Source organism: Paramacrobiotus metropolitanus, unplaced genomic scaffold (assembly GCF_019649055.1).
Source record: "Paramacrobiotus metropolitanus isolate TYO unplaced genomic scaffold, Prichtersi_v1.0 Parri_scaffold0000143, whole genome shotgun sequence".
NCBI classification, from domain to species: Eukaryota; Metazoa; Tardigrada; class Eutardigrada; order Parachela; family Macrobiotidae; genus Paramacrobiotus; species Paramacrobiotus metropolitanus.
The window spans coordinates 174,630-195,892 of NW_026570363.1; the positions used below are offsets into that span (position 1 = coordinate 174,630).

A 21,263-nucleotide genomic window follows, 5' to 3' on the forward strand; every position below is an offset into this window, starting at 1 on the left:
CTATTTCGCAGCCGACACTAGTACGCGGAAAAATACTAAAATAAATCTTACGGGAATATTGTAAAGGCGTGTCAGCGGAAAACTATCGTATTTTAACAGCAAAAAGCTGTGTTTCTTAAGCGCTATGTACACCTTCAGTTGTTGTGATTGTAGAAAGTCGGGTAAAAGCGCAAATGCATCGTTGATTAATCAGTGCAGCGCAATCCGACTGAGCCATCCGCTCACACGCTTCTCAAGAGGAAACGGCTAATTGGCATTCATTTCCTGGTGTCGGCATTCCATATGCGTTGTTAGTGTCCAATATATCGGTCGGTGCACAGCAGTTTCTTCGCCGTACACAACATGCGCGCGTCATCCCTAAGTGATACCTTCTCCTGTTCAGCCTTCTCATTATGGGAGCTCCGCTGCTGATCACCTGCTTAATTATCCGCTTTTTCTATTTCCGCATGCTGCGAACTGACGGTTGCGCAGTGCCGGCGGCAAATGTTTACTGTTTCGCGGTTGGTTATATCAAATTACCGGATCCTATCTAAGAGAAACATGGATACTTTGGGGGTACCTAGACCCAACTGATCATAGTTAATTTCCCTGTCCTGCGATGTAATTTAACTTCTTTCCGTGCGTTTCTTTCTTCCACTTTGTACTTGGAATAGTGCAAGACTGCTGGCTTTCGGGTAATATTTTTCCGCTTTACAGAGGACATACACCAAGTTTTACAGTTTACCAAAATGTTCGATTATCGCGTACCAAGCTCTTCCGTATTGGCGATTTTGCCGACTTATGCTCCTATTTGCTGACACTGTTTGTTGATTTTATTATTTAATTTTTACACCGCGGACCGACTGGCCGATCTCCACATTTTTAGTCCTAAGTGCATTGATGGATGTACTTATCGTTATATTCTGTTGAAACCATGAACATCAGTTTGCCGCTCAACGCCACACGCCACAATTGGTCGGCACTCCAACCAAACCTTACGCTATGGCTATCTTGTATGCTGCTCCTCTGCTGCATCGGGACGATCATCACCTTCACCCTCCTCTTGATGTTCTTAATCAAGGAATCCCTGCGCAACGCCGTGGGCTACTTAACCGCCAGTTATCTCTTCAGCAACCTCCTAATGTTGTCCATCAACATGCCGGTATACTGCATCTCCGTCTTCTTCTCCTTATCCCACAGTACACCCATCGCCCATTGCGAACACACCTACTATTTCTTCATGGTCAACACCCACTCGTTGTACTACTCCTGGTTCTTTATCGCCATTCACCAACTCGTCGCGATCTTTTTCCCGTTTGCATTTCACCAGCTGACGTCATATAAACTCGTCGGATTAAAGATTGTTTTGACGTGGTTGATACCGTTGATAATTAATCTCCCGGTACGACTGGGTTATGGAGGGCGGTACATCCCTGGCGGGCCGTTCGGCGCGTGTATGGTGGAGTTGTCCAAGAATCCCTATCCCAATATCCTGGTTTTCTTGGGAGTGTATATCCCTTCGGTGTTCGTGCAGGCAGTGTACGTGGCGGTGTTGGTGAAGTTTGCGGCGTTGCGGGTGTCGCGACGGCGGGTGTGGTCGGTGAGCGTGACTTCGGATCGACTGGGCCTGTCGTTAGCCTGTACTCCGCGCAGGCAGTTTGCGCTGCAGCGCTCCAGTGTGGCGCTGCATCCGGCCGTGACGCGGATGGTAGTGTCGTTTTTGTATATATCATGCTTTGTCATCTTTATGCTGACGCGCCTGTACGATCGCCAGGATTTCTTGGCGATGCCGGTGCTGGAGTTATGGATTATGGCGTTCTTTATTGCGCCGTATGTGTTAAGTGTGGTAAGTGGTTACAAAGACTGCGTTACAATGGAGCAAAATTTAGTACATAATTATATATTATGTTATCTGAACGTTTTAAAGTTTTCAAGAACTGAACATGTTTAATTGTTTGCAGATTATTTTGGCAGCATCACTGCGGCTAACCAGAATAAAAGAGAGCCGATCACGGGGCCGATTGTCACCAGGTCACAAGAACTAGTCAAATTGTCGTAATCTTTGTCTCTTTAAGGGTAACGGTGCTGCTGATTGGGAGCAGAAATTATAGTTGAGTATTTCTTATTATGCTTATGGAGAATGAGTTTGAAGTTAATCTGTCTATATTTAAAATTATTAATATTTGTGACCTTGGGGTAAATCACAAAAACTGCTCAAAGATTGTTTCGAAAGCTGTCAGAAAGTTAGCAGTCAAACAGGTTTGACATCTGAATGCTTGGTCACCGGTTTTTATCGATTATTCATAACGCTGGACACATTTCTGCTAAAGCGTATGACAAACGTACTGTACTGACTATCGTTCAAGTATCGTTCTGTAACAAACCGTGCATAACACCGAACAAAAGCTTAGGGCTGCTCATACACTTTCCAGTGGTCTTTCCTATTCGGCATATTCCAGTCTGTGGTATCGCTAGACTTCAGGAAGGGGTCCATCGCCAAGGTCGCAGCATATGGCCTATCTTCGACCTTGCTAATAAGACAGCGCTCGATAAACCGTTGCATTAAGTCTGGCAGGCCGCTTGGCAGAGCCGGCGGTTCTCCAGAGGCAATGAAAAACATTATACACTGATTTTCAAGGAGTTCCGTCTTCCCTCGGAAAAATCGCGGCGCCCTGCCGGTAACCATTTGGATGACCACGCAACCCAAACTCCAAATGTCGGTGCAACGTCCAACATTTCCTCTGTGGTTCATCACCATTTCCGGCGACATGAACTGGTGCGTGCCCTTCTCGTTTGGCACCTCATTTGCCTGGGTAACTTCCGATACGATGCGTTTCACATCTCCAAGATCAGTCAATTTCAGGTTACAGCTGTTCGCATCCGGACTACTAAGGATGATATTGGCGCCGTTAATATTGCGGTGGATGAATCGTCTCTCATGGAGATACACCAAAACGTCGAGCAATTGTTGAGACCACTTTTGTATCAAAACGGCTGGCATTTCATTCTTGGCGACATACTGGCTAAGTGGGCCCCCTGCATAAAAATAATAAGTAAACAAATAATGGCGAATTTATTATCTTCGTGCAACGGAGTCATGCCCCTTAACAACAGTGAACAAAGAACAAGTTACGCAAATCGAAGGCCGATACAAAATGAGAACAACAGCAACAAGTTTAGTTATCTGGGAACTGAGTGTGATAGAAAATAAGTACGGCTTAAAAAGAATCATTACCGCAAACAGAAAAAATAAAGATGTTTTAAGCCACGATCTTGCTAAAGTTTAACCAGAGAAAGTAAGAAAGATTTTGCTTGCATATCTATCCGGAATAGTACTTCAACGTTACGTGAACGAGTATGTGCGAAATCTTGACCTTTTATCCATTTTGGAACCTATGTATGCACACGGAATGTTCTAAAATTGTAGTACTTTATTATAATTTTATCATTGACGGGTTTATTAGCATTGACGTCTCTCATCGTGGCGATTTTATTTTATTTTTCATCGTTAACTGTACCTCTTTTTATTGAACTGAGCTGGGGTTTTTTGTATAGATATGTATTGGCAGTTATAACTGAGTGGCTGTAGCTTGTAATTCTCTAAAGCGTTTTCGACAGTTTTGTCTGTGAATCTCGATAAGGAGTGATTCGTTGTATTTGCAGACATTAAGCAATAAACCTAAAAAAACCTGACCTATCTATGTATATGATGGCAGTTTTACGAGATATATAGCACAACTTACAACGTGCTGCGACAATAGGGTCATCAGCTACAACAGATCAAAACGTACCGTCACAATATTCCATGACGATCTGGAACATCGTCTGCTGAGCGCCTCCGATATCTGAATGTCGTTCCATAACAATTTGGTGAGCAAATGCTGCACCAGATGCAGGTGTCTCATTTCTAAAATGGCTGTAGCTGCGCTTTCAGTTTGGAGATCGCCTCTGCTCTTTTTTTTGAGATCTTGATCTTTGAAGGAACTGAAGCGAACAATTTTTACAGCCACAGTGTCCTCCGTATCTAACCAACACGCTTTATAGACCAATCCTTGGATACCGGTTCCGATAACTTTCTTAAAATCCACTTCAATAACCCTGTCACTATCCGCAGTCATGGCAAAATATGTTTCATGATACCAAAAATTGTTCTAAATGAATACACAAAATATTTTAAACTAAGGATAAGAAAATGTTAGATAAGTTTAAGTAGGCACTTTTACATTTCAGGCAGACACTTACTACACTGTCGTGCAAGTAATAGAATATAATGTTGTTGTGCTGTTGTTGTTGCATTTCCCGGGCACGACACAATCGGGAATAGAGCTACTCTTATCTCAACTTCTTATGTATTTCATGGAACGAAAGTAAAGATGATGGTACAAATCCTTGATGATGTGCGGAGATGAAGAAAACTGGAACCCGGAACACTGCTGCAAGCACGAAAGGAAAACACAAGAGAGATGCGAGGAAGTTATACGTTACCTGTCCGACGTTAGATGGTAGCCGAAGCGTATGAGAAATCCATCAACCTGGCGCTACAGGGCATGAAGATCGAAGGGACCGAAAGGTCAGGGGATGCAAGTGGGATCTAGTGGGTAACCTGTTACGTTACGAGACTATCCGAAGATGATATTGCACGTCAACGAGATAGAGGGATGACCCCTGACAATGAGTGAAAGGTCACTCAGAGGTCAGTTAGAACAACCTCACTTGGAAAGAGAAGACCAGAGCAAAAGGGGTCGGCCAAGATTACCTTTGCCTCCCCTTTGCCTTTGCCTTTTCACTTTGCCTTTTTCAACTTCACCTTTACCTTTGCCTTTGCCGCCGTCAACACCTTACCGTCCCATTTAACCATCCCAAACACCGTTTCAGAAAAACCATTGCCGTCGATTATAACCGTTGCATGACAAACCACCGTTAAAAACTTTACCATTTTCAGAATTTATCGTCGGCATCCACGCTTGTGGAATTATTGTTCAAATTATTAATACAAATTAAACAATAACATCGCCCTTTATCTAAATTTAAAAACTGGGCACTTTAAAGGTTGCATCAATTTGCAGAGAGAACTGACGGCTGCAATACTGAACCTGCATAAAAATTTTTAGTACAAAAAAAAATTCAACCTTTATTGCGATTTTTTCCTATTCACATTATTACACATTATTATAAAATTTTATAAAAGTCAGTTCTCGAACTGGTTAATGCTGTAGCGCTCTCGTGCAACGGGACAAAGTGCGCCAGCGCCGGTGACTGTAACAAATGGTCTGTGAGCGCAGGCGTACATGCGTCACCCTCGCTTTGGCAGTCTGATGTGTTTTGCCGCACGCCCGCCTTACGCGTGGCGGAAGCATGGTGTTCTGCGCGCACCCGCACTGTATGGCGGTTACGTGCGCATTTTTCACGCTTGCTGCAGTCAGCAATGCGGAGTTGTCCACGAGGAAATTCTATCGAATTTAGTCTGCGTTTTATAAATTCCTAGCAATCACGCCGTTTCTCGCTTTCCGTAGCGTAGGCGCATTTATAGCATTGCTAGGCTTTTTGGTAGGCAGAATTCCGTCAATTCTGTTCCTACGCGTGAACCTTCATTGGGTCCACGCTTTCAGGTCCATTCAGGGGCTCCACGAGACCCTGACGACCTCGGGACATTTTTTTAGAGCAAATCTGACCTCGGGATAATTTTTAGCGCATTTCTCTGATATAGAAACCATTTTTCAAAATTTTTTTCGGAAGAAAAAATTTCTGACTGCCGGTGCCCCATACGCCCCTCAAATACCTTGGGCGGTTGCAATGACGCCACAAAAAAATCTTTTATTTTGGCGTTTCGAACACTTTTTCTAGGTATATCGATATCGCTGAATCTGAATATGTTGTCAGAAAAATTGTTTTAGTTATAGGAAGGAAGAATTCCAAGTTTTAAAATTTTTGGATAGATTTTGCAAAATTTTGTTTTTATCGAAAAAATTATTTTTTTCGAACTGAAATTTTTTTCTGATATTATATTCAGAATCAGCAATATCGATTTACCTAGAAAAAGTGTTCAAAACGCCAAAATAAAAGATTTTTTGTGGCGCCACTGCAGCCGCCCAAGGTATTTGAAGGGCGTATGGGGCACCGGCAGTCAGAAATTTTTTCTTCCGAAAAAAATTTTGAAAAATGGTTTCTATATCAGAGAAATGCGCTAAAAATTATCCCGAGGTCAGATTTGCTCTAAAAAAATGTCCCGAGGTCGTCAGGGGTCTCGTGGAGCCCCTGGGTCCATTGTAGCATTACTTCAAATGATATAATTACAGACCACAGGATACAGGCTACTCTTGGATACATTCAGGATATCAGAAGCTGAGACCTACTGAGTGCTATTTGTAGCTCGGTCCAAGTAAAAGCTGTGATTCTCCAGAAGTTTTAATCAGCTACGTTTCCATTAAGCGGCAATACTCGCACATGACACGAAAATCTTAAATCTTCTGTCTCCACTTTTAACGCCAAAATGCTGCAATTCGGCCTATCATTATTGTCGCCACTTTGTCCTTTGTTATAATAAACCGAAAAAAACTGACAATAAAAATTACTAGCGTCTTCATATTCCAGCTCTATAATATTAATAATTAGAGCAGTGAATTCACAAACGTGGATGCCGGCGATAAATTCTGAAAATGGTAAAGTGTTTAACGGTGGTTTGTCATGCAACGGTTATAATCGACGGCAAAGGTTTTTCTGAAACGGTGTTTGGGATGGTTAAATGGGACGGTAAGGTGTTGACGGCGGCAAAGGCAAAGGTAAAGGTGAAGTTGAAAAAGGCAAAGTGAAAAGGCAAAGGCAAAGGGGAGGCAAAGGTAATCTTGGCCGACCCGAGCAAAAGCCTGAAGTTAATCAGATCGAGTACAAGCCTCTACTTTTGCTGGGATTACAACCCTTGACATTTCTGTGGGCGACGAGCGCCTTATATAGCCCTGGGCACTCGCAGGCGCTGGCTCTTCGTACGCGCGCGCTCTTCTTACGGATCTGAGAACAATAGAGATCTAAGCGTCAACCAATGAGAGACGACTACATACACGTGGACTAATCTAAAGAGAGCATCAACATACGTGGACCAATAAGAACAAGAGGGCTGCTAGTACAACTAAACAATAGGTTAAGCTACGTCACTGAGTCGCGGTCACGTCGAAATGGCAAGTCGCGGTCAAAGTTGTCTGCCGGAGATATCTAGGAAGTCGAAACTGAGATTCGGGGCCATGACTCGAGAAGGGGCTGTAGTAAGGAGTAAGCTTAAGCCTTGGGGTAGAAGTAGTAGAAGTAGTACCGATGTGTACTAAGGGACGCCAGTACACGTCAACACAGAAAATTAACCGGGTTCTAAAGATTAACTTACCCTGCGCTGATCACTGCAAAAATAATAAGCCGTTGGTTTAAGCTAAATGTCGTATATTTATTTGACAGCTCGGGAAAGGTGTTGCACAATGCACACGTTTTGCTGACACAGAGCACGTTATCGTACCGTACTAAACTAGTAATTTTAAGTATTACTATTCTGCGTTATACTGAGAATCCAGATTGAAACATAATTTATTATGATGGTTGTGCAACATAGCCAAAAATTAATAAGTGCTGCGGTTGTCTTAGAGGCAGTTTATCGGACCTGACTACTTGCTACTTGCTACCAATTTCGTAGGCGTGGTCTCCCGTAGCCGTTTTGGTAGCAAGTAGTTCCACAAAATGAGTTTATGCTGGCTGACTACTGCTACGTAGCTGGCTATGTAGCACCGACTATGTAGCGCAAATGTCTGCATAAACAGACGATGCTACGGGTAGTCGTGACTAGATTGCTAGCTCGTAAGGACAATGGTTAAGCCATGCAGTAACCTCTTGAGGTTGCTAAGGCATATACCAACTTCACAGATAATGCGGAGAAATTCGATACAGTACACAATAACCATTAAAAAGTTTGAAACCAAGTTCGAATTAACAAACACGATCAGGTAAGTAATGAAACTTTTTAAATTTTAACTTCAATTTTTTTAACTTCTAAATTAAATTTGAAAGTTAAACTGTATTTTTTTTAAAATTCAAGCTCAATTGGAACTTATTTTTTTTTTAAATTTCAAAATTAAAATTTTCAAAGATTTCAATTTAGATTTCAAAGATAAAATCGAAACAAATCAAATAAATAAAAAATGTTTCATGTGTACAATAAATTAAAAAGTTAAAAGCGGATTAAAATAATTTCCAGAAAACAGCAATATTACAAGTACGCCTAATATCGGCTTGCCATAATGTATTTAATGTCAGCTTGCCATATACCTAATGTCGGCTTGCCATAAGCCTAATATCGGCTTGCCATAGTCAAGTAGCCCGCCACCATAAGAGGTTGTCCGCTGCCGCAGCGGTGGGCGGGCGCTGCTGTTGCTACCTGCCGTTACTGTGGGCGGTTGCCTTCTGCGGTCACACCGGGCGGGTGCCGTCTAGTCGTAGCAAGTCGCTGTGAACTGGCTACTTTCTTGCTATCAGCTAGAAGTGTAGCAAGCTGGCGGCGAGTTTATGCGAGCAGACTAGCATTTGTGCATCGGGGGAGGGGATAGCACGTAGCCACAAAGTTGTAGCAACCGCTATAAACTCCCTCTTATTCATTTATGACCGCTGTAATCAAACATCTGTCCGACGATAGCCCACACTGATCAGAGCAGACAATCAATAGTAAGAAAAGGGGAATTAGGCTTATCATGACATCCGAGCGTAAAGTACACAATTATTAAGTGTATCATTATTTGCTGTTAGATTACTGTTCACACGTTACAACAATTTGAGTAATTGGTGATCAATCAAGAATTTGCTCGTATAATAAGTCGACCAAAGTTTATACCCATCAAATTCTACTTACCTTATGTTGTATTACCAGCCATTACCGAAACGGTGGATATCCACGTTAGCATTGTACTGGTCTATCCGTTAGTGAAATCGCAGGTATCAATCGAAACTTGAATAATTTTTATGACAGATACCACGTCAGATTAGCGCCAAATCAGATCGGTGAAAGTAAGTGTAGCATGGCAATGATACAGTTGGTAATAATATTATTAAGTGTTAAGTGCTAATTTTACTCGTACCTTCTGAGTGTACGCCTTTAGGCTCGATTGTAGGGTGTATAAACTGTACTGTAGAGTTTTATTTAACATTGTACAGAAAGTGTTCTCAAAATTCACGAAATTTGTGCAGTATGGACGTTGCGGACGGAATAACTGGATTTGGCTTAAAGTGCTGTTTGTCGTATGGAGCATCTGATTGTATTGGCAATTCGAAGAGCGTTTACAAAGCTACAGTACTGGAATGCGAAAGTCCATCCGACGTCCGTTTCTTAGCTGTTAAGCTGATAAGTATGACGCCGGAATCAGCTGCGGAAGAAGAGCTAATGGAGCAATGTAAACGCCTCATTGCATTAAACGATGAAAATGTGGTAGTTTATCGGAATGTGACGATCAGAGTAACCAAAATGAAGGGGTATGCGGCGTTCGGCATGGATTATCATCTAGGTAATTTACTGTACTGGAGCCGACGATCTACTGAATAGCGAAAGCCTGGCACAGCTAAATAAACAGGGTCATTTTGCATATCTAAGTATGTAAGTTTGCATTATTGCATATACCTAACTGCAAATAGCAGCTGCATTAAATGCTACATAAATACAGCGTATGTATTTCGAGTTTGAAGTGTTCGGGCCAGATTTAAACCAGCTTCCGCATATTTTATGACCAAAAATTCGAAATTACTATACGTATTAACATAAACACGTTCTAAGGTTTATTCCTCGAAGAGCGTTTTGGTTTGGCTGTTGCGAATAAAAACTTTACTGAAAATCTTTTATTCAACAAAAGCCAATGCACACATGTAAAAATGCGCTGCGCTGGACACTAATTAAAATGATACGAATTTAAACATTAAAAAAAAACTTACATGGATGTTGGTGTAGTGTACGTACATATGTAGATTGTATCTATGGTCGTATAGCAACGATGGTTATTGTGATACTTCTTACTTGTTGTTATTACCAGTTATCATTCAGTATCGATTGTACTGATGTGTAGTTAATTAATAAATATTAACTACACTACGGAGAGACTTCACAGTTGGGAATAGGTTTTGTTAATCAGACGTAGACTGCATCGCGGTAGCATTTATGTTATTGTGATGGGCTGTTACTTCATAAAGAGTGTTGTTTTGCTCACAGTTACTAATATGTAAACTTTGGCAAAATGTTACGCCCAGGTGGCAGCCTGAGAGATACCATGGTGCGCTACGAAAGGGAACGAAGGAAACTGGCAGTAGCAAAATTATACAACTGGTCCGAGCAAATGGCTAGCGGGTTGAAGTATCTGCACGGGCCCCAACAAAATATAATTCACGGTCACCTGAAGCCGAGCTGCATCCTTATGGAGCTTTTACCAAACAAGCAGATGCGGCTGCGCATTGGTGGTTTGAATCGTTGCATTGCACTACCTATCCCCCAAAAAACGTTACCTGATTTACCACGCATTCGCGACAACATGCGCATGCAGATCGGGAAATCCACCAGTTTGTACCGGTCTCCGGAGATGGCCCACAACGTGAACCCCGACACCGAAGTGACATTTGGGCCAGAAACGGATATCTGGAGTCTGGGGCACATCATTTTGGAACTGGCTGAATGCTGCTATGGCGAGAAAAATCCTCAGAGCAGCCGCGATGCTGGAGACCGTGTGGATGCTGCTGACCAGGATCTTTCATGGATGTGGAGACTGGTGCGCACAGCCGAAGGGTACATCCCAACACCGTCGAAAAGTGTCCCTAATGAGTTCAGAAAAGAAATCATTGAGGTATGCTTGCAAAGCGATTGCAGAAGTAGACATTCGGCCGCGATGCTGCACAAAACACTGATGGGTGCAAGCACAGTCGCTCAAAACAGGCAGTTAAACGGAACCACGTGGCTGGCTAATTTAGAGGAAAATGTTGTTGCAAGCGAAGACGGTCAGATGGACGGGGCGGAGAATGCACGCGAGATGACTGCACACGAAACAATGCATCCCATAGTGGAAGAAGTTGGTGGTCCCTGTGAGTTCAAGGCCGCATTTCCGGAGTGCTTTATTGGTCAGGGAGCTTTTGGCAGTGTGTTCAAGGCCACCGTCACTAGATTCAGTTACCAGGTAAACGGCAGCCATGTTAACTATCTTGGCCCATCTACGGTTGCCGTTAAATCGCTGCGGGTGGATAGTGAAAAAAGAAGACAGCTAAGCGAACCAGCAGCCTTGTGTAAAGAAAAGGAGCGCTGGGAAGCTCTGATTAAACTCCGACATTCATATTTGGTATCTTATCACAAATTTATTCTTACATTGTGGAAGGATAACGCAAGAACAGACATCCTGATGAACTGTTGTTCAGGTTAGTGACGGGACTTAATTGATAGCGTCAGTTTGCAAGTATAAACTAACGATGTTCAAGTAGCTCACAGTGCTAGTTTATTCGAGTGCAGCGAATTTTTAGTTGATTTTGTTGTAACTGTTTTTTTCAGCTGGTGACCTTGGAGATCTGATTCAGAAATATCATAAACACAAAAATGTGTTAAATATACCAAGTATGATCACCATGGCGTCGCACTTAGCCAGTGGTCTCGATTTTCTCAATGAGAATAACTTCATCCATGGAGATTTGAAACCGGGCAATATTTTTATTAACGGAAGAACTGGCCCGAAAGGTTGCTGTATGCTGGTCATCGGTGACTTGGATAATGCGGCGCGCATCCACAACGGCAGAATAGACAAGACAGCACTTCGGGGCTTTCAGTACACTACCGCTTACGCGTCCCCGGAACTACTGAAAGCAGTAGCCCTGCAGGCATGTGAGCAGAGTCTCCAGCGCAGCGATGTCTGGAGTCTTGGGTGTGTTCTGTTGGATTTGGCTAACTGCTGTTACTTAATTCAAGATAAGATGTACTACAAAGCGGCAGATCCATGCGATAAAATACCGGATAATGCACATGACCTAATGCTCAAAATCATAGAAGGCTACACTCCATATATTTCGGAACAAATTGCGGAAATTCAGGCCGGTCTTATCCGTTCCTGTCTGACTGTGAAGTGCGACCAACGAATCACGGCTGGCCAGTTATGGAAAAAATTAAGAACAATAATTAACAAGTATAGTGAAGACGTGCGTGAGAAAACATTCGGTCGTAATCGGGTCATCGTAAATTCCGTAGAGGATGGCCTGTCTGATCCTTTTTCAGCTGAGCAGCAACCTTGGTTTTATTGGTTGGGCAAGTAAATACAGTATAATAAAATTATTATTATTATCGACCGAAGCGGTGGCCTTCTATATGCAGGAACACGGGACTTTGTGCGTCTGCAAAGCACTAAGCAATTAGGGCTTAATCATTAATGTGATACCGACTGACACCTATAGTCCATTTCCCAGTTTTTGGTTCAGAGGTGAAAACAAGGGGCGTGGCTTATACACCCTACAGACTTACAGAAAATTAGAATGCTTGTGCGTTCACATACAGTACATCCATTCAGATTAAGAACGATAATTTTATTAATATACTTATACATGCAAAATGCCATTTTCACTTAAACTCAAAAGATCAGCTAGCTAGAAATAAAACAACCCTTCCAGCTCTTTAGAACAAGCAACAGTACCCAAAACGGAAGCCGCATTTCAGCGCTGAATCTCGGCACTTATGTACACGCTGCCACAAAAACTCAGTGGCACGCGCTTCTCCTGTTTGCCCTTTGATGCGCCGACCGACTCCACTGATAAACTGGCGGGTTTTGGTGCCGCAACTACCCATCGTTTCCAAAGCTACCGGTTCAAAGAAATATCGGTCAGTGAGTTCCAGATAGACGTCCCTCTTTCGTTCTTCCCCGTCGTCTGCTGCTAAACCCGCTGCCACTAATGATCCAGCTATGTACGACATCGCGAATGTGTCACATACCGTCACATCCCATATCAGTGGAAGGCCGTTCCTCCAAGGAAAGAGTAATAAGCCCTCCGGCCACTTTCCGTCTGATCTGCTCAATCCAGGAGGTTCTAGAATTGTCGGGACTTTCGCTGACACAGGACTGAATTGTATCACCCTATTCAAACTCGCATGTTGCCCGAATGAATGTCGCCTGATTAAAAACCAGTGTGCAACGGTACTAGTACAGCAAGCACAGTGCGCACACAGCCACATTCACTACAGTAAGTTTGAACCAAAAATTACCCAAGGAGATGGACCACTAACAGATGAAATGATGTATCGCGTAATTTTATGTTTAAACAATGTTCGCTTAAATAACCTAAAAAAATGCACAGATGTTTGTTGGGTACCAATCAGCAAATAGTGCATTAAATTGCGTCATTAAGTAAATTAAGCAAATATGTTAGCGCATTAATTAAGAGGTACCTATTTGGAATGATTGGAATGATCATACGAGCGAGCGAAATAAAACAATGAAACACAAATCAAAGCACAGGTGATGTACAGTCTGTACAAATTAAAAAGTACACAAGCCCAAATGTTGTATCGTAAAATTTACTTAAAAATACAAAGATATTTATATTGAGGTAAGCGGACATTGCTTTGTTATAATTACTTTTCTCAAATCTACTGGTACAGAGTAAGTTACAACAGGAAATCAAGATGACCCAAATTACGCATTCTGTAAGGATCGAGGAGCATAGTGTCTTTTCTTTGGATAAGCTCACGATGATGTTGAACAAATGCTCTAAGTTCTTTAAAGACTTGACAGGACAGAAGACGCTCAATGTACTCTTCCTCTGCCTCTGCCATTTGCAGGCGTAGATCTCCTGTCAGGTCAAGGTTGCATAGGTAATCCAGCTGGCTCAGTGCTCCAATTTCAAAATTTAGGAGCGTGCTACGCGTAAACTTCAGAGTTCTTAAGCGTGTAAAGCCACTCAGGTCCGCTTGAGCAATCCGAATGCCAGAGCAGTTTTTAAACTGTAGCGATAGTAAATTGTAGAGGTGGAGACCCCGTAGAAGGCAACAATCGAAATTGGTAATGTCTTCTATCACCAATTTAACGATTAGGTCGGAAATTGGAGAAAAATTTCGGCGGCTAAAGCTAGCCTCGTCTGAGACGTGTACGGTGATAGGATAATCTCTATCGGCATAACGTATTTGAAAAACAAACATCATATCAAGTATATTATTGTCCGGCCAAAATTTAGCTTTAAGTTTAGCGATCCGCAGTTGATGGAAGCTGGTTGTGGTGCGACAAATCAGAGCGTTTCTCCAAGCTTCACTTTCCTCTACACTAATCGCTCTTCGAGAGAAACGCGGCCATTCATTATACAGAATTTTGTACTGTATACTTGGTGAGCAGTAAAATAGTGATTCTGGAATGCTGGAAAATGATTGCAGTTGATTGGCGGTTGGACGATGAACAGCTTCTGCGAAACACCTCTGCAGAACACGCTGCAATTGGTCCGGAAAATACCACGGAATAATGGGGCGCATACCGACTTTCTCAAAAATTAACTGATCCTTGGATATTATTATCGTTGTGGCACTGTTTTCTTTTGCAAGGTCATCGTGACTTTCTTCGATATGGTCAAAGCAAAGTCCGTTTATCCGGATTCGTGTCATTTCCAGCAATATCTGACCGAAATGCCAGATATTTGTGTTATGGACTTGATCGGTCGAGTAGCCCGAGATCTCTTCCGGAGCAAATGCATAACCGGTGCTTTGGCTTAGTATTTCCAACCGTTTGCCCGGACTAAACCAGTTTAGCAGAGACGGTGTGATTATGATTTTGGCCGTCTGATAGATGCCACAACCGTGTAGATTGCACAAATAAACTGAATCTGTGGTGATAGGTTCACATTCAACACTGTTGTCTCTAAGATACTGCAGACCGTTAAGGATGTCGATACAATACGTCCGAATTTCTGTCCAAGACAGGTACATATTATCTAAGTGCCACAGAAGATTTATGTCGCCTACAATAAAACGAATACTGTTAGACGAGTGCTTTTCCCAGGGCCTTTTTCGAAGATCTCACGAATGCTGCCGGTTATACTGGTACAATCTATTTTTGATAACCTAATTGCGCGGTTTTGCGTATTCGTCTTTTATGGAGATTTGCGAATAATCTCCTCAGGATTTTGGTATGTCTCAAGCCTGAATCAACGCCTGCATGTTTGGCGGATGGGGAAGTTAGGTAAAATAGCAGGTGGGCGCACTACCCTAGGGCCTAGACATATTATTTATGATAATGTGGGTACGCACGTGCCGTTACATGAAATTATTCGTGCAATTCACGCAATACGCGGCCAGAAAAGTTACTTACCAGTAGCTTTTCTGTTTACGTTTTCTGTGAGTTTTCGTACCACGGCGCCTACGAGGCTACGTCGACAACTACAACGTGTGTAGCTGTGTACTTGTCCCGTTATTATGTCTTCAACGCGCTTACCTACTCTGCCAGCGCCAGCACGCATTCGCTGCGGTTTAAGCGCTTTTTCAGGGTCGTGCACTCGTAGTATGGTTAACAGTACAGTAACTTAATACTAACCAGAGCTACAGTAGCAGAATCCAGAAAATCGGAGTGCGTTAGTTTCTAATTGCAGGTCCAGTAGAACGAACTTAATAACGGCTTCGGTTTTGATAAGCATGTGCTGCACCAGCTGGTTGAGTTTGCACTTGACAATATCTTTCGATTGTAGAAGTAGAGCGGATTTCGGAATCAACCATTCTTTGCGTATTTCTATTGCAGTAGTGTTTCCATTTTGGTTTCGGCAGCCAGTATGCCGGAAGAGCACTGTCGGGGGGTATATACAGGCAGACATGGTTGGTACAAGACTGGTGCGAATATGTCGTGACAATCGCCCTCTCAGAGACAAACCCTTCTGGTAGCCCAGATGACGAAGCAAGATGGCTGCGTCTGGCCGATCCCGTGGATCTACCTTATGGGTGAGGTAAAGCAAATCAATAACCGCCGGAGGCACAGCGTCGGACGTTAATGCTAGCCATGAAAGTCGATCATCCACAGGATAAAACATATTTGCACTGATGTCAAATTTGGGGATGATTGTTTGTGTTTCCATGGCGATCTGCTTGCGCTGGTCAAATAAGTACAACACAACCCTTCCAAAAGACCATATATCCGTTTTACCTGTAAGTTGCTCAAAGCGTCCTTCTGCAGTGCACGCTAGCATTTCTGGGGACATATAAAATCGGGCATAACGAGAATACGTGTGACGATGTTTCTGAAAAGGCTGCCGCATGTATAGCTTCTGTAAGTGGTTATCCATGTCGCTCAGCTTGGGTGTAAAGAAAGCTTCATCAGGTTCCAACATAATGTTCCAAGGGTGAATAGCTCCGTGTAACGCACGCGAGGGCTTTCTGTCCGTAGAATGCACAAACTGCAGTCCGAGTAAAATACCGTGCGTTAGCTGCATTATTTGTTGTAAGGTCGGTGGCGCTTGGCGATTATGACAGATAAAGTCTCCCAGTGATCCCACTGGAATATTGAGAAGATAACAAATATCGCAATTGTAACAAAAATATGGAAACAGTCGTTGTTAAATTGTCTCTCATAGGGTAGAGTACCTTCGAGTTAACCTAATGTAACAGTTGTAACTCACGGCAAGTTTAGGCATTTTTATAGCACCTCACCATTGTAGTATGTCATTCGCAGCGTTAGCGGGCCTTCCGGCATTATCGGGACAGTGGAAAGACTGACCAGGTTTGGATGGTTCAGTTCACATAACTGCCGGAGTTCGCGGTTGTAGCCTTCATGCTCCAAATCGCCGACTGTAATAACTTTAACAAGACTCGTATTGTCTGATGATTGCAGCCGAAATTCGCCGTGAAGGCCAATCTGGATGCAGATTGCTGGTAGCTCAACCGCATCCGTAGTGCTGCCAAGCCTAGAATTCTCTTAGTAAATCTTCTATCACAAAAGCTTTCTGGGCGAGTAAACGCTTACCAATGCAGGGCACATTCAGTACTTGATCTATTGATTAACATCTGATACCGCCAAACATCGCCAGCCGCTCTTGGTCTTATTAGTTCGACGTGATGTTGTAGATATCGCTTAAGCCCGGCAAATTTGTCCGCACAACGGATTTGTTCAATCAGCGTTGGTGGGGACGGTGCTGCAGCGTTTTCATCCAAGATGACCATTTCCAGCTGCGGCATTTCACGTAACGCATTTTCATCAAAGTGCACGAAAGTACATTCGGGAACCTCGAGGCAACGAAGCTTAGAAAACATTTGAAGGCAGCCTGGTTTGAGCACAACATCTTGGCAGTTGTATAAGCGAAGACTTAGCAGATTCGGAAGGTTTAACTCTCTGAAAATCTCGCAATCCAAACCGTTTAACCCGGAAACTATCAGCTCAACAATTAGGTCGTTGGCGGGAGAAAATGTTGCCTGTTTAAAGTCGTTGATGTTCTGCAGCTCGACAGACAAAGGACGATCGCAATCAAAGTTGCGGTACAGTAGCAGCATGACTAACATGTCCAACTTATTTCCACTTGCCGCAGTAATTCTTATACTCTGAGCTTCATCCTTTTTTGCACCAACTCTCTCACCACCGAATACTTCTGCGAGTGCGTCCAAAGCCTGTGGACGCATGCAGAAAACCGGTTTCGTGGTGCTGTTAACCACCGCTTCTAACGGCATGGCTGTGCGGAAGAATTCATTGGCAACTAGCTCCTGCAAAGACGGCCGCTCGTCCTTTGGCAGGAAACACAATTTGATCACGCGCCGGATGTCATCAGCGAGCATGAGTGGAACGTGCGGACGCCAACCGCTTCGTAACCAATGCATTATTTCAGCATTGGAGACGTCATCTTCGACAACTCTTATTTCCGTTTCGCTATTTTGCGTCGCTTTTTCGAATCGAAGCGTACCGACCGTTGCCAGCTGCAGCAGAATGTGTCCCATTCCCCACACTTGTTGTTTTTCTGATGCATGAAGCAGACCAGAAATGGATGGTAGGAGTGCCGCTTCGGGAGAAACGAATCGACCAACTCCTCTGTGATTTCGAAGCAGCTCACTGTTGTTACCGTGTTTCGCAAAGCTCTCCAACAGCAGTTCATCTAAATGAAACGTCGTTTGTAGTTTGGCTTGCAAGAAAGTACCTCCGATGTGCCTAGAACAAAGAGCCACCATGTAGGCACCAATGCCGTGTATTTGCAGTCGATTTTCTTCCAGAAATATCAGTCCCTCCAGCAGCTGCCGGCAGTAAATTTTTATGTAGTTCCACGGCAGCATCGTCTTTGCCAAGTATTTTTCAAGACACTCACTGTCTAAAATTAACGAAGCGATTATGCAAAAATCAGGAACGAAGATGCAGATGTACTTACATGGTTCTACTTCAAATTGGTATACTGCGCTGATGTAGTTATGGATATACCGTAAATGACAATTCAACATAGGATATATGGATTGGTGTTTTAGTCTGCACAGAGGGAGGATTTTATTTTGCCGGAATGCGAATAATCTGTTAAGAAACCCGCGATCCGCATGGTTGTATTCAGAATCCAGCAAGCATGGGAATTTGCTCTCCCATATCAGTCTCTTTCCGAACCTCCCAACGGCATTATCCACCGTGATAACATAAAAATTGTTTTCGAAGCGTTGCATTCGCTTTACTTTACTGTAATACTGTTTATCTGACCGGTCCGACATTGGCTGATAATATTCAGTTCCCACAAACCTTCCAATGCGCTGGATACATTCTTGCTCCCTTTTTTCATAGGGAAGGTCGATGGCGAAAATATAATGGTCCATGAGGTCTTGAGCGGTGGGTCGTTCAAAACTATGCATGCGGTAGCAGAGGTGTATCAGGTCCACAATCCCGGGTGGGGTTGAAGGCAGAAGCAGTTTCATTAATGGCTCCGCAATGGCTAACAATGGCAAAGTGTCTTGTGTATAGTACGGATTCTTTTCAAGGTCAGGCACTGTCAGCAGATCTCCGTACGAAATCCTGCGAGAATTTAACATAAAAAGGAAAATGTCACCGAAATTCCATATATTATAGGCGCACTGTTCTTCGAAATCTTCGGCAGTAGCCTTGGTCATATCCTTCGACAGGTCCGGTTTGGTGGCGCTCTCCTTTACGATGGGAGGAACCCGTTCGATGCCCGTTATTTTAGGAGAAGGAAATTCCCGCTCATCGGTCTGTTGCAACAGGATGGTGTCTGTACAGAGGTTGCCGTGCGCTAATCCGTTTGCATGGAGGAACGCAATGCCTTGCAACACTTCGTGCACAAATTGCAAAGTTTGAAATACGGTGAACTTGCCTTCGTACATTTCCAGATCGCGCACTGATAAGCAAAGAAACAAATTAATGTGACGAAAACAATTTTCACAACATCACGATGGTAGCATTGTACATAAAATGTAAAAACAACCTAACGATCACGCGTGCGCAGAATATGAGAAGTTGGGAACACAAGGTCAACACTTCTTTATTGCTATCTTGTTATCGTAGTTAACAAGAATGGTACTGTAAGTTCTGTAACTAATGCACTACGTTGTGCATCGTGTAGTTCAAACGTTTAGTTTTACTTGTTAAAAGAAGCAGCGTACGCGTAAACAGTATTACGGAATCAGGATACCTGTAGTACGGTAATTCGGAGTATGTACAGCGGGAGGTAATTTTAGGAAACGAAGGTGGAAGGAGATGTCTATAGCCTTCCATAATGAAAGGCTTCATTATAAAATTGAATGTGCCAGCCATAATAAAAGCATGCCTTCCATAATATTAAAAGTAATGTGTCAGTCGGCAGACTCGAGCCAATGAAAATGCGGGCACTGCCAATAGTAAGAGCACTGCCAGCAGGCCTAATGCAAACTCGTTTTGTCTATGACTCTATGCATTCGCACTCACTAGGATAATACTCCATCAGAACTCCGACACGGTCATGCGTTAATGGGCCGGCATAGTAGTAGTTGACGACGTAGGGGTTTTCCAGTGTACGCAGTCGCTCGGTTCTAGTCCAATCTCGGTATTTATCTGGCAATTCTTTGGTGAAATGCTTACAAGCAAATTGTTTCTGCCTTTTAGAAGTTTCCATCCGGACAATGGCGTCATCTTCACCGGCATAAATTAATTCAGCTTCCCCAACCGGCTCGCCATCAACGCTTACGCTGTTCTCATATACCGTCACAGTGGCAGGCATCTTTATTGTGATGCCGGTAGCTTTTTTAAGAACTCGCGAAGGTGTTAATCGGCATTACCCTTACGCGTTCCAGCGAGTGGACGAGCAGCTTAAAATTGCACTTTCAGACACAATTATCTTCAACCGTGAAACTGAGAATTTACTAAAAGATCGACTAAAATAATCTTGCACACCAATCAAAAGACAAGCTTGTGTATTTTTTTTGCATATTATGCTGACAGTGACAAGGTATGCAGAAGCCCCGATAATGGAGAACTGCTGAACGGAAAAAGCTATCGGGCATCTTCTGTTCATTATTGACGTTTTGCTATCTCAACAGGATTCCTTTCATACGATAGTGGTTTCTTAAAATATCTTTCTGTTTATATCTCCCATTGTTTCGAATAACGGTATACAATGTGGCAGTACTTCCATAACACGTTAAACAGATAAAGCACCGCAGAAGACTTTAAGTAACAGTTGAGGATGTGCACAAGTAAGATAACATATGAACAAGGTAAAGACAAAGCGTACAAGTGAAACGGTCAAAGTTTATGATGCATTTACAGGTTTTTATAAGAACAGTTGATCGTCGGCGCAACTTTCTGTGTGCCTCGGCAGCCTCACAAATATCTTTCAGTGATGAAGAAATCGCCTTAACATCGCTATTAATGTAAGAAAGTATGCAGCTAACATAAATAATATTTTTTTAACCTTCAACGCGGCAATGATGATCTAGTGCGACATGACAATTCTGTCGGCCGTCAGATGGACAGGCTGCCCAGTCTTGTACTTTGTAGTTTACACTCTACGGCTGCAATATGAAATGATATAAAGAAATAAAGATGTACGTAAATATTTCTAGTTCGTACACGTTTTTATTTTGTCATCATGTGCGATGTCGTTCGCTACCAAATTGCCAATAACAATTCCACAAATAATAGCAGAATGTTTTAGCGAAACACCATTTGCTTAAGCATATTGAGCAGCCCGGGAAACGATGTTGTACCCGCATCGTAACCATCAAAAGCAAAATAAGGTTATGTCAGTGCGATGGCATCCGTTGTGGTCTTGTTGGCACGGAGAGCCGATATGATGCGGAAGCCACAGACGGACATGATAACGCTAACATGAGCATCATA

General features: G+C 43.0%; 4 protein-coding genes across 6 annotated transcripts; 2 read left to right on the plus strand and 2 right to left on the minus strand.

The window, feature by feature from the left end:
* Positions 1-24: 24 nt before the first annotated feature.
* On the plus strand, positions 25-2,119 carry LOC129599317 (uncharacterized). The gene is made up of 2 exons (XM_055497530.1): positions 25-1,825; positions 1,941-2,119. Exons 1-2 carry the CDS (start codon positions 884-886, stop codon positions 2,022-2,024), a joined length of 1,026 nt encoding a protein of 341 aa, XP_055353505.1. The 5' UTR covers positions 25-883; the 3' UTR covers positions 2,025-2,119.
* Positions 2,120-2,386: 267 nt separating this feature from the next.
* LOC129599328 (uncharacterized) lies at positions 2,387-3,830 on the minus strand. The gene is made up of 2 exons (XM_055497541.1): positions 3,771-3,830; positions 2,387-3,015 (listed from the first exon to the last, which is right to left on the minus strand). The coding sequence occupies exons 1-2, from the start codon at positions 3,799-3,801 to the stop codon at positions 2,387-2,389; spliced, it is 660 nt and encodes a 219-aa protein (XP_055353516.1). The 5' UTR covers positions 3,802-3,830.
* A 5,018-nt stretch (positions 3,831-8,848) lies between these two features.
* On the plus strand, positions 8,849-12,270 carry LOC129599329 (uncharacterized). The gene is made up of 4 exons (XM_055497542.1): positions 8,849-9,012; positions 9,193-9,506; positions 10,240-11,388; positions 11,519-12,270. The coding sequence occupies exons 2-4, from the start codon at positions 9,194-9,196 to the stop codon at positions 12,268-12,270; spliced, it is 2,214 nt and encodes a 737-aa protein (XP_055353517.1). The 5' UTR covers positions 8,849-9,012; position 9,193.
* A 1,251-nt stretch (positions 12,271-13,521) lies between these two features.
* On the minus strand, positions 13,522-20,387 carry LOC129599292 (uncharacterized). Of its 3 annotated transcripts, none has more exons than XM_055497505.1 (6): positions 19,851-20,387; positions 18,322-19,284; positions 16,938-18,264; positions 16,625-16,878; positions 15,522-16,469; positions 13,522-14,898 (listed from the first exon to the last, which is right to left on the minus strand). In XM_055497505.1, exons 1-6 carry the CDS (start codon positions 20,140-20,142, stop codon positions 13,613-13,615), a joined length of 5,070 nt encoding a protein of 1,689 aa, XP_055353480.1. In that variant the 5' UTR covers positions 20,143-20,387; the 3' UTR covers positions 13,522-13,612. The 3 variants fall into 3 exon arrangements, with proteins under 3 accessions (XP_055353480.1, XP_055353479.1, XP_055353481.1); XM_055497504.1 differs by having other exon boundaries at positions 13,522-14,949; XM_055497506.1 differs by lacking the exons at positions 13,522-14,898; positions 15,522-16,469; positions 16,625-16,878 and having other exon boundaries at positions 17,991-18,107.
* Between the last annotated feature and the right edge of the window lie 876 nt (positions 20,388-21,263).